Below are 13432 nucleotides of genomic sequence, written 5' to 3'. Positions count from 1 at the left end.
TATCTCTATGAAAGTGCGAGGAAAAAAAATTTAAAACATATGTGGCATTTTTCTATAAAAGAAGACGAGAATTTTCGAAGTGAGGGATTGCCAGATTGTCGGCCAACGGGTGGTCAGTGAGCACGGTGATTTATTTAACTGGACACAAGTCGTAGCTTCCTCATTTGCTGAGTTGAAGGTGATTAATCAATACCTCAGTCTGTCGAGGGGACCCTCCTTGATAATGTACAGCAATGTTTACGTCTCTCCAAAACTGCATGGGGACGAGATCTTTCTACTGGGATATCCCAAGGGTTTGTCAAAATATAGAATTAGCTTGCATTGGAATGTAAATAATTTCTGATCATACATATTAAATGTTCCAACTTTGTATTTGGATTCAGAAACATAAGAGTGCAATATGTAAATGAGGAATGTGACAATTTTATTGTATTTTCTGTACTTGAACTATTCTGTCCTGCACTTAGAAACCTGGAAACATAGAAAATAGAAGGAGCAGGCCATTCAGCCCTTCTGACTTGTTCCGCCATCAACATGGGCGGCATGGTGGCACAGTGGTTAGCACTGCTGCCTCACAGCGCCAGAGACCCGGGTTCAATTCCCGCCTCAGGCGACTGACTGTGTGGAGTTTGCACGTTCTCCCCGTGTCTCCATGGGTTTCCTCCGGGTGCTCCGGTTTCCTCCCACAGTCCAAAGATGTGCAGGTTAGGTGAATTGGCCATGCTAAATTGCCCATAGTGTTAGGTAAGGGGTACATGTAGGGGTATGGGTGGGTTGCGCTTCGGCGGGTCAGTGTGGACTTGTTGGGCCGAAGGGCCTGTTTCCACACTGTAAGTAATCTAATCTAATCAATGATTGTGGCTGATCATGCATCTCAGTCTCTGGTTCTCGCTTTCCCCCCATACCCTTTGATCCCTTTCGCCGTAAGAACTCGACCCAACTCCTCCTTGAAAACATTCAATGTTTTCACCTCAACTGCTTTCTGTGGCAGAGAATTCCACCTCTCTCTGGGTGAAGAAATTTCTCCTCATCTCAGTCCTAAATGGGCTATCCTGTATCTTGAGGCTGTGACCACCCTTCCCCCCACCCCACCCCACCCCAGTCCGGGACTCCCCTGGTCATTGGGAACAGCCTTCCCACATTTACTATGTCTTGTCCTGTTCAAATTTTATACATTTCTATGAGATCCCTTCTCAACTCCAGGGTATATAGATTAGATTTGATTAGATTCCCTACAGTGTGGAAACAGGCCCTTCAGCCCAACAAGTCCACACCACTTCCCTCTGACTAACGCACCTCACACTATGGCCAATTCACCCTGACCTGCACATCTTTGGAATGCGGGAGGGAACAGGAGCACCCGGAGGGAACCCACGCAGACACGGAGAGGATGTGCAAGCTCCACACACACAGTCACCCAGGACTGGAACTGAACCTGGGACGCTAGTGCTGTGAGGCAGCAGTGCCAACCACTGAGCCACCATGCCACCCATATAGTTCCAACCAATCCACTCTCTCTTCATACATAAGTCCTGCCATCCCACAAATCAATCTGATGACACTTGCAGATAACTTATGAATAAAGTACATTTTTTTTGCAAACACAAGTGTTCCTTATACTGAGGCCAATGGTAAAGGTTAGCTGTATCTTTACTTAGCAAGTAGCACTCTCACTGTAGTTCAAAGCCAGCCTTTTAGCATATGGAGTTTGTTATGAGGAACTACTTTGTATCTCACATGTAGTTGTATAGGAGGCAGTTCACAGGAAGTTCACTCGATTAATTCCAGTGATGAGGGATTTGTCTTACGCAGGGAGACTGAGCAGTCTAAGCCTAGACTCTCTGGTGCTTAGAAGAATGAGAGACAATCTAATTGCTAAATGCAAGATGCTAAAGGGGATTGATAAAGCAGACGTGGAGAGGTCGTTTCCTCAGATGAGGGGTTACAGTTTCACAATGAGGAGCAGCAGATTTCAAACAGAGATTAGAATGAATCTCGTCTCTCCAAGGGATCGTGAATCAGAGGAATTCACTATCTCAGAGTGCAGTAGCTGCTGGTACATGAAATAAATTTGAGGAGGAGAGTGACAGATTTTTAATTAGCAATGGATTGGAGGGTTACGGGGAGCGGGCAGGGGTGTGGGGTTGAGGCCAGGATTAGCTCGGTGATGATCATGTCGAATGGTGGAGCAGGCTCAGGGTACTGAATAGAGTCATAGAGATGTACAGCACGGAAACAGACCCTTTGGCCCAACTCTCCCATGCTGACCAGCTATCCTAAATCAATCTAGTCCTATTTGCCAGCACCTGGCCCATATCCCCCTAAACCCTTCCCATTCATATGCCTATCCAGATACCTTTTAAATGCTGTAATTGTACCAGCCTCCACCACTCACTCTGGCAGCTCATTCCATACACGCACCATCCCCCGCATGAATTTTCAAAAAGACGCGAGGGGTAATTTTTTTTCCATACAGAGAGCAATTTGTGTTTGGAATGAACTTCCAGAGGGGAGTGGTGGATGTGGGTACAATTACAACATTTAAAAGACATTTGGATAAGGACATGAATAGGAAAGGTTTGGAGGGATATGAGGGATATGGGCCAAGTGCCGGCAGGTGGGAGTAGCTCAGTTGGGATTATGGTCAGTGTGGACTAGATGGGCCGAAGGGTCAGTTTATGCACTGTATGACTCTATGACTCCATGGATGACAGTCCAGAGATTTACTCCCTGATTACACAGGGAAAGATTCATGGGTTAACCACACCTACGTGCCCCTGAAACCTGACGTGGAAGTGTCAGTTTCACTGAGTTCTCCAACTGTCGTCTGCTCCTTGAGTGTCTAAAACCTGCTCTGAAACCCCTGAGTATTTGGAACACCGAATGCTCACAATGACAAAGAAAGCCATTCAACCCACCACCTCCATACTAGCACTCTGCAAAAGAAACTCCCCTCGTCCTACTGCCCTCTGCCCTTTTCCCATGGGCTTGCAAATATTTCATCATCAGATAGAGTGGTTTGTGTGTGGAATGAACGTCCAGCGGCAGTGGTGGATGTGGATAGAGTTACAACATTGAAAAGACATTTGGATAAGTTGCCACCCAGATTGTTAGGATTGTTAAGAAGGCGTACAGTGTGTTAGCTTTTATTAGCAGAGAGAGCCACGAGGTTATGCTGCAGCTGTACAAAACTCTGCTGCGGCCACACTTGGAGTATTGCGTACAGTTCAGATCGTTGTATTATAGGAAGGATGTGGAAGCTTTGGAAAGGGTTCAGAGGAGATTTACCAGGATGTTGCCTGGTATGGAGGGAAGGTCTTAAGAGGAAAGGCTGAGGGATTTGAGGCTGTTTTCATTAGAGAGAAGAAGGTTGAGAGGTGACTTAATTGAGATATATAAGATAATCAGAGGGTTAGATAGGGTGGACAGTGAGATTCTTTTTCCTCGGATGGTGATGGCTAGCATGAGGGGATATAGTTTTAAATTCAGGGGTGATAGATATAGGACAGATGTCAGAGGTAGTTTCTTTACTCAGAGAGTAATTGGGGCGTGGAATGCACTGCCTGTAACAGTAGTAGACTCGCCAACTTTAAGGGCATTTAAATGGTCATTGGATAAACATATGGATGAGAATGGAATAGTGTAGGTTAGATAGGCTTCAGATTGGTTCCACAGGTCGGACCGACATCGAGGGATGAAGGGCCTGTGCTGCGCTGGAATGTTCTATGTTTGATGTCCTATAAGATCATGAATGGGAAAGGTTTGGACCAAGCGCAGGCAGGTGGGCCCAGTGTAGTTTGGGGAAGACGGTTGGCGTGGATTGGTTGGACCAAGGGGTTGGTTTCTGTGCTGTATAATAATCCAGTTCCACGTTCTGAAGACTGTGACTGAACCAGCTGAGCATCCTCGTCACATACACATCCTCGCCACTCCCTCCAGGTATATTTCTTTCACCGTATGCCTTTTCTCAATGACCTTAAATTAGCACCCAGTGCTTCTTCATCCTTACGGAAATGGGCACAGTCCAGCCCCTCGCCCAATTTCTAACCTCTCCTCTCCCCCCAGGGAAAAGAGCCCTGACTTCATCCACGTAACTCAAATTCTTCGTCCCTGTATCCATGCTCCTGAATCCTGCCTTCCACCTTCCTTCCTAAACCCATGATGCTCAGGGCTGGCCAAAACCTCCACCCAAAATGGCAACACAACGGGTACAGTGTAAGCACGATTTAACGCGGTGAGGGTAACTTGCTCAGTAGAGAGCAGTGACTTTAGACCAGGCCGGGAAAGGGTTTCCCCAGCTCAAGTCTGGGTCAGTTGTAGCCTGAACAACGGAGATCGACAGCAGTAATGAACAAATTATTCCTTCATTCCAACACTTCACTTTCCGTTGTTTCACATTTCCGACCTGGCTATGTTAGCCACTCTGACAGAAACTGCAGTTCCAAAGAAATCTGCGGCTCAAAAAAACCTCCAGCAATGTCCTCAATACGCTATTGCCGTACCTCATGGAACTGAATGTGGTACAGGCCTGTCTGAAAGAGTTACCCACCCACCTTTGGCATCGTAGACCTGCAAAGGATTCCTCAACCCAATTTCTGTCGCTTGTTGAATCTGCTTCCAGGCGGAAGATTCCAGATGGCATCAACTCGCCCAGTGAAAAGCAAAACCGAACTCTCTCCATTTCCTCCCCCCCTCCATTACAGTGTAGTTTTCTTGTGGCGCCTTTTTTTTAACATTCGTTCAGGAAATTTGGGCTTCACTGAACATTTATTACCCATTCTTAATGCCCACAAGGTCACCACGCCTTGCTGTGTGGGTCTGGAATCACATGTAGGTCAGACCAGGAAAGGACGGCAGATCCTCTGCCCTGAAAGGCATTAGGGAACCAGATGGGGTTTCTGTTAATCGATTCACGGTCATAGAGATGTACAGCATGGAAACAGACCCTTCGGTCCAACCCGTCCATACCGACCAGGTATCCCAACCCAATCTAGTCCCACCTGCCAGACCCGGCCCATATCCCTCCAAACCCTTCCTATTCATACACCCATCCAAATGCCTCTTAAATGTTACAATTGTACCAGCCTCCACCACTTCCTCTGGCAGCTCATTCCATACCCGTACCATCTCTGTGTGAAGAAGTTGCCCCTTAGGTCTCTTTTATATCTTTCCCCACTCACCCTAAACCTATGCCCTCTACTTCTGGACACCCTCACCCCAGGGAAAAGACCTTGTATATCTATCCTATCCATGCCCCTCATGATTTTGTAAACCTCTATAAGGTTACCCCGATGCTCCAGGGAAAACAGCCCCAGCCTGTTCAGCCCCTCCCTATAGCTCAAATCCTCCAACCCTGGCAACATCCTTGTAAATCCAGTCATTATCAGACTCTTAATTCCAGATATTGAATTCATCTGCTATTTTATTGTGGTTTCTGATTTAATAATCTGGCAGTAATACCATTTCCTGATCTAGGGCTTACTCCCGAAATGTCCTGCTCCCCGGATGCTGCCCGACCTGCTGTGCTTTTCCAGCACCACACTCTCGACACTAGTACCACTCGTCCATCACCTCCTAACCTTCCCTTGCCAGGGGGAACGGTTTGGCTGGATTTAGAGTCTCAAAACACCTCATCACTATCAACCTGGGTGGTATGGTTAGTACTACTGCCTCACAGCACCAGGGACCCGGCTTTGATTCAACCCTCAGGTGACTAAAGGCTTGACTTAAGGAGAAATATGGAATTTGAGAGAGAAAGATTACAGACTGTCTGCGTGGAGTTTGCACATTCTCTGTATGTCTGCATGAGTCTCCCCTAGGTGTTCCAGTCCAAAGATGTGCAGGTTAGGTGGACTGGCCGTGATAAATGCAGGGTTATAGGGATAGGAGGGTGGACGTTCTTTGGGGGGGGGGGGGGGGGGTCAGGGCAGACTCAGTGGGCCTAATCAGATTGGATGATTCTAACACCTTGATTCAATCTCTTGTCCACAATGAAGATTACTATCCCAGTTTCTACAACCTCGTTGGTAAATATTGATTCACTGGAGTCACTCAGTCTGAGATCATGATGGATGGTGGAGGGAAGGTGAAGACATAATTAAATCCTCCACAAAGTACGGATATCTAGGGAAGATTTGTTAGGAATTGGCAGAGTGGACGGATGTGGGGAGCGTGAAGGTTTATGAGTTTGCAATGACAAGCAAGCTACTCGGTACCATAACAACCACTGACCTGACGATATTACCATGGCGATTACCAGACGATGGTTGCTAGGCAACGGGAGTTGGATGAACGTTACACAGAGAGAAAAATTGGGGGATGGTTTCAAAACTGCCAGAAAAGGATGATTTAACTCTGCTGGCTCTGTTTGTCTTGAGACTTCGGGAGAAATATGGAATTTGAGAGAGAAGGATTACAGAGAAAGAGGATTTGTTTTACTCAGCAATGGGTTCACTGTCTCAAGAGCAACTGGAGAGGGGCAATAAATGTTGGAACAGTCAGTGACACCCATGTCCCATCATCAAATGTTTTAAAAACTACCTTGTTTCCAGAAGGGTCATAGAATTCTTCACACCTGCTAGCCTGGTAGACAGGGCCTCAGTTCTGCGTCTCCTCTCAAAGATGCTACATTCAACACCGGCATGGCAGAATGCGCACTTTACTTGCAACACTGAAAAGCTCAGGCCCCGACTTTTATTCTGTTTAAGTCGGTTAATGCAGAGAAACCATATCCTTTAATGAGACATTAAGAATATGATGGATCATAGTGGGCAGAGTCTCCTACACTCCTTCAAAAGCGTGTAAATCCCTAATATGTAGGGAGCAGATGTAGGCCACTCAGCCCATCGAGTCTGCTCTGCTATTCAGTAAGATCTGATAACCCTCAGCTCCACTTTCCCGCCCTCTTCCCCACAACCCACGGTTCCCTTACTGATTAAAACTCTGTCCTCAGTACGACTCAGTCTCAGCAGAATTCCACAGATTCACCCCCCTCTCTGAGAGAAGAAATTGCTCCTTGTCTCTGCCTGAAACGTGTGACCCCTCATTCCGAGATGATGCCTTCTGCTCCTCGACTCTCCCCACAAGGGGAAACAACCTTTCCGCATCTCTCCACGAAGAAACCTGTATGTTTCAATAAGGTCACCTCTCATTCTTCTCAAATCCAACGCGTACAGGCCCAACTTCCTCAACCTCTCCGTGTAAGGCAGTCCCTCCATACCCGGGATCAGCCGAATGAGCTTTCTCTGGACTGCCTCCAATGCCACAATATGTTTCATCAGATACAACACCCAAAACTGTTCACGGCATTCCAGCTGGGGTCTGACTAGTGCCTTGTAATAAAATCTCCCTGCTGTAATACTCCATTTTCTTTGAAATAAAGCCCAACAGTCTATTTGCCCTCCCAATTACTTGCTGAGCTTGGGTGCTGGTGTTTTTATGATCTATTCACAATGACTTCTAAATCCCTCTGTTCTTTCAGCAGTCTTTTCTCCGTTTAAACAATATTCAGCTCCTCTATTATTATCATAGAATCATAGACTATTCCTGCCAAAGTGCACAACCTCAGAGTTTACCACATTATTATCCATCTGCCAAGTTTCTGCCCCAATCACTTGACCTGCCTACACCTCTTTGCGGATTCTATGTCATTCTTTACCACTTGCCTTCCCACCTATTTTTGTATCACCTGGTGTACCGTACATTTACTTTCCCTAACCAAGTCATTGAAATATGTTGTACATAAATGCGGCCCCAATGTGTAAATCCCTAATATGTAGGGAGCAGATGTAGGCCACTCAGCCCATCAAGTCTGCTCTGCTATTCAGTCAGATCTGCTGCATCCACTGGCTACAGGTTGCCATCTTGAAAATGCCCCCCTTCTCTCAACATGTTGTCTTCTATCAGTTAGCCAATCCTCCATCCATTTTAATACACTGCCCCAACATCATGGACTCTGATCTTATTAATTAACCCAATGTATGAAGCCTTATCAAATGCCTTTTGAAAATCCAAATATATTACATCTACTCCTCCCCCTTAATTGATCCTCAAAGAGTTTGAATAATTTTTCAGTTATGATTTTCCCTTCATGCAGCCATGCCAACTCTACATATTCAGATAACATATTTCTAAACATTTACACCCTTTATAATAGACATTTTCCTAATAACCAACATGAAGCTAATTACCCTATGGTTACTTGATGTTTTCCTCCTGTCCTTTATAAATAAAGATGTTACATTGGCAGTTTTCAAATCCTCTGCCTTTTAATTCTACACTTATGAACTCCTTCATCAGGTGATACAGTCACTTAATAACAATGTCTACTGTATTTGTGTGACGTGAGGAAGCCGGACCATCCCACCCATCCTATCTCCACAACACTACTCTTCCCATGGTCAATCCACTTTGGAAACTATAGGCAATTTAGCATGACCTGCACATCTTTGGACTGTGGGAGGAAACCGGAGCACCCAGAGGAAACCCACGCAAACACGGGGAGAATGTGCAAACTCCACACACACAGTCGCCCGAGGCTGGAATCAATAGAAGCAGAATGTGATAAATTCATCAACGCACCCAATAATTATCAATACTTTATTAATCTTAAAGCCACAACACGCAAGGAAAGCATTCATTTCCTGGATACCACAATAGTTTAGATTCCCTACAGTGTGGAAACAGGCCCTTCGGCCCAACCAGTCCACACTGATCCTCCGAAGAGTAACCCACCCAAACCCACTTCCCTCTAACTGATGCACCTAACACTAGGGGCAATTTAACATGACCTCTTCACCTGACCTGCACATCTTTTGGACTGTGGGAGGAAACCGGAGCACCCGGAGGAAACCCACGCAGACAGTGGGAGAATGTGCAAACTCCATACAGTCAGTCGCCTGAGGTTGGAATCGAACCTGGGACCTTGATGCTGTGAGGCAGTAGGGCTAACCACTGTGCCATCGTTACATCAGCAAAAGGTACAGGCATAATTTAGCAACAAAAAACTGCTTTAAAAAAATAACTGACACACACTTCCACATTGAAAAGCCAGCACACCCTATATGCCATGGAGTAATGAAGTCAAAACTAAACTCTGTTGCTACACCGCCAGTAGTTCATAGCATGCAAGATCCTTTTAGATGTGGCAACACATAAATGTACATCTTTATGAGATGAAACTATTGACACAGCATCCATTATATCTATATCACCGCATTCTCCCTCCATGCAGTAGCCCCTGAACTCCTGCAACATCAATCCTGACACTCTCTCCTAATTTGCAAGGAATATTCACAGCTCGGTTTTCATGTGCTGAGTTTGGTGAATGTTGTTCTTTTCTCCCTTTTGCTGCTACCCCCTGCCCTTTGCTGGCCTCGGTAACCTTTCTGGAGGAAGGTATAGGTGGTCTGATTAGCAAGTTTGCAGGTGACACTAAGATTGGCGGAGTAGCAGATAGTGAATGGGGACTGTCAGAGAATACAGCAGGATATAGATAGATTGGAGAGTTGGGCAGAAAAATGGCAGATGGAGTTCAATCCAGGCAAATGTGAGGTGATGCATTTTGTAAGATCCGATTCAAGAGCGAATTATATGGTAAATGTAAAAGTCCTGGGGAAAATTGATGTATAATGAGGTCTGGGTGTTCAGGTCCATTGTACCCTGAAGGTGGCAACGCAGGTCAGTCGAGTGGTCAAGAAAGTATACGGCATGCTTTCCTTCATTGGATGGGGTATTGAGTACAAGAGTCTGGATTAGAGTGGTGCTGGAAAAATACAGCAGGTCAGGCAGCATCTGAGCAGCAGGAAAATCAACGTTTTGGGCAAAAGCCCTTCATCAGGAATGCTAATGAAGGGCTTTTACCCGAAACATCGATTTTCCTGCTCCTCGGATGCTGCCTGACCTGCTGTGCTTTTCCAGCACCACTCTAATCCAGACTCTGATTTCCAGCATCTGCAGTCCTCACTTTTGCCTATTGAGTACAAGAGTTGGCAGATCATGTTACAGTTGCATAAGACTTTGGCTCAGCCACATTTGGAAAGCTGCATAGAGTTCTGGTCGCCACATGACCAAAAGGATGTGGATGCTTTGGAGAGGGTGCACAGGAGGTTCACCAGGACATTGTCTGGTATGGAGGGTGCTAGCTATGAGGAGAGGTTGAGTAAATTAGGATTATTTTCATTAGAAAGATGGAGATTGAGGGGGGAACCTGATTGAGGGCTACAAAATCATGAGAGGTGTAGACAGGTTGGATAGTAAGAAACGTTTTCCCAGAGCGGGGGACTCAATTACTAAGGGTCACGAGTTCAAAGTGAGAGGGGAAAAGTTTAGGGGAGATATACGTGGAAAGTTCTTTATGCAGAGGGTGTTGGGAGCCTGGAACACATTGCCAGCGGAGGTGGTCGGGACGGGAATGATAGTGTTTAGTCAGATACATGAATGAGCAGGGGGCAGACGGATACAGACCCTTAGAAAATAGGCGACAGGTTTAGATAGAGGATCTGGATCGGTGCAGGCTTGGAGGGCCGAAGGGCCTGTTCCTGTGCTGTAATGTTCTTTGTTCTTTTTTCCTGCCTGTCTTGCCCCTTCTTTTGCAGCCCTTAACTGCTCCCCTCCCGTGACCCCATCTTTGCAGTTTCTCTTTCCATACTTAGGGATGGCACGGTGGCACAGTGGTTAGCACATGCTGCCTCACAGCACCAGGGACCCAGGTTCAATACCCCCCTCAGGCGACTGACTGTGTGGAGTTTGCACATTCTCCCCGTGTCTGCGTGGGTTTTCTCCGGGTGCTCCGGTTTCTTCCTACAGTTGAAAGATGTGCAGGTCAGGTGGATTGGCCAGGCTAAATTGCCCATAGTGTCCAGGGATGTGCAGGCTAAGTGGATTGGCCAATGAGACATACAGAGCTGAAAAATGTGTTGCTGGAAAAGCAACATTTTGGGCATTTGTTCCATGGATGCTGCCTGAGCTGCTGCACTTTTCCAGCAACACATTTTACAGCTCTGATCTCCAGCATCTGCAGTCCTCACTTTCTCTAATGAGATATACAGTAGAGGATTACAGGGATGGGTGTGTGTGTGAGAGAGAGAATGAGTGTGCATCGATGTGTGAGAGTGATTGTGTATCTGTGTGTGAGAGTGAGTAATTGTGTGTGTGTGTGTGTGTGTGTGAGCATGTATTTATGTGTGAGTGATTGTGAGAGAGTTTATCTGCTCTATATGTGAGAGAGAATGAGTGTACATCTCTGAGTGTGTGGGTGCATGAGAGAGAAAGAGTGTTTATCTGCTCCATATGTGAGAGAGAATGTGTGTTTATGTGAATGAGTGTGAGTTTATGTGAGAGAGTGTTTATCTGCTCTTTATGTGAGAGAATGACTGTACATCTCTGTGTGTATGTGTGTGAGAGTGTGTGGGTGAGTGAGGGCGTGAGAGAGTATGTTTGTGTGAGTGAATGTATATCTACATCTGTGTGAGTGTGTCTTAGGGACTGCTCCCTCTGGTTAAACATGTTCGTGAGGCTTCACTCCGTGACCTGCAGGAGGCCTGAAGTTTCCTCCCATGGACACCCTGATAAACTGCAGATGTGTCCACACCCTGCTGCTGTTCCTGTACAGAGAGGAAGATTCCCAATCCCCGACACACAGTGTTCCAAAGCGGTGCTAACATTCAGACAGTATGAGCTGTTCCCCAGGTACCAGGCCCGGTGAACGCACAGATGTTCCTCAGCCCTTGGCATGCGCTCGAACAACATCTTTAAAAAAAAACACAGCATCCTTCAGATGTCCCAAATGCCCCACACAGTTACAGCCAGAGAATCTCTCAGCTCAATCCCTGCTGGGTACAAACAGCTCCACTTCAGCCCCTTCCCCCACCCAGGCCCCCACTTGCTGGAGAGAAATCTTCAACCACAAGCTCACTTGAACATCCTGGACTCTTTACCCCTCAACCAACTTCACACAATGGGAGAAAAAAACCTTTCATTTATCCCACCAATGCTTCAAACATTCACTGAAACATTCCCACCGAGTGCTTTAGTCCCTGCCAAGACTGTGTGGGGGGGGGCATGACATTTCCTCCCCCCCACCCCGCCCCACGCCAATTGACACCCTTTCTTACCTTCTCCCTCGAACCCACCCCCAAGATACATTTCCCCAGGCCCAGGTGACTCTCCAGTCCCAGGCCATCCATCCTGAGTCACCCTGCAGGGTGACTGCTATTCAACTGGGGGAGGCATCACAGTCCATTACGGTCAGCCTTTCCTGGAGAAGGGGGAGGAAGGAGCTGCGCTGGGGACGAGGTGCTGTTAGTGAACAGGGGAGGTCGCACGATGTTTTCCTTTCAGCTCCCGCGCCACTGATCAAACCCCTCCCTGAGTATGGGGCCCAAGGTCGCCATGGTGACACTGGCCGACATTTTGGGGGGGGGAGGGGCGGGTGTGTGGTGTGGGTGCCCCCGGCTACCTGTAATGCCTGGTGTCCCGGATTGCTCGGTCGCTGGGGAGCCGGTCACTCTCCTGCTGGTTGAAGGCGTGGCGTCCGTAAGGATCGTCGCCGGGCTTGAGGGTCTTGCTCGAGAGGTAGGCCTTCTCATCAAAGGTCTGCGCGTGAGCCCCATCGAGCCATGGCGGCCTGGTCACCTGGAACAGAAGCAAGACGGTCATTTCTCCGGCTCCTGCCCACAGCCTCAGCCCACCCTCTCCTGTCCTTTTCTGAAACGCAGTTTCCACCTCAGAGTGGAGTCAGAAATGCCTGGCATATCCTTCAGTGCCCACCTTCACGCCTTCCTGCCTTCGACTGACTTTGCCCAGTCATCACCATGGTTACACCTGCAGATTGGATGGATCAATGGCCTTCTTTTTAATATCATGTCCTGGTGGGGGAGGGGGGGGCGCATATTGGGAGCCAGACTAGGAGCAACCTTTCACCTACTATCTCCAGACAGAATTACTGGGATTTCCGTCTGTATCCTCACAATAGGGGTATTCGCCAATGACATCCAGTGCAAAATATGGGATGGACCAAAGCATGTAATCATGGCCAAAGCGACGGGTTAAAAAACCTTTGGGGTTATCCCCCCCAACTTTGGATTGGAGTGTTGGTTGGATATCTGAAGGAGACCAGGGTTAAGGTGTCACACTGCACAGAGCAGGTTTCTGCTGCCTGAAACACCGAGGACTGAAGGCATGGTCTGATTGAACAAGTCAATTGAGGTCGACACAGAGAGGGAGAGGGACTGGAGGAGGAGCCCATATCAAGGGGACCTCAACTTGCAATGAAAGCTGTCATCCATTCAGGGAAAAGCTCAGCAAACACTCCTTCACACAACCGGGACACGGAATTCTAAAACTCTTCACGCTGAAAAATGCTGTCACCGTCGGGAATAGGAGCAGGAGGTGGCCATTCGGCCCTTCAATCCTGCTCTGCCGTTCACTATGA

General features: G+C 47.3%; 1 protein-coding gene across 1 annotated transcript in view; it reads right to left on the bottom strand.

Annotated features, from left to right (window-relative positions):
- LOC122554034 (polypeptide N-acetylgalactosaminyltransferase 16-like) overlaps nt 1-12657 on the bottom strand; it is a 119871-nt gene extending 107214 nt beyond the window's left edge. The window contains exon 1 of the mRNA XM_043698521.2: nt 12458-12657. Coding sequence (XP_043554456.2) covers nt 12458-12657 — 200 coding nt within the window. The remainder of the gene's footprint in view (nt 1-12457) is intronic.
- Nucleotides 12658-13432: the final 775 nt, after the last annotated feature.

This window comes from Chiloscyllium plagiosum, unplaced genomic scaffold (genome assembly GCF_037043375.1).
Source record: "Chiloscyllium plagiosum isolate Xiang-an unplaced genomic scaffold, Cpla_swu_hap1 HiC_scaffold_8, whole genome shotgun sequence".
NCBI classification, from domain to species: domain Eukaryota; kingdom Metazoa; phylum Chordata; class Chondrichthyes; order Orectolobiformes; family Hemiscylliidae; genus Chiloscyllium; species Chiloscyllium plagiosum.
This window is presented reverse-complemented; position numbering and strand designations above follow the sequence as displayed.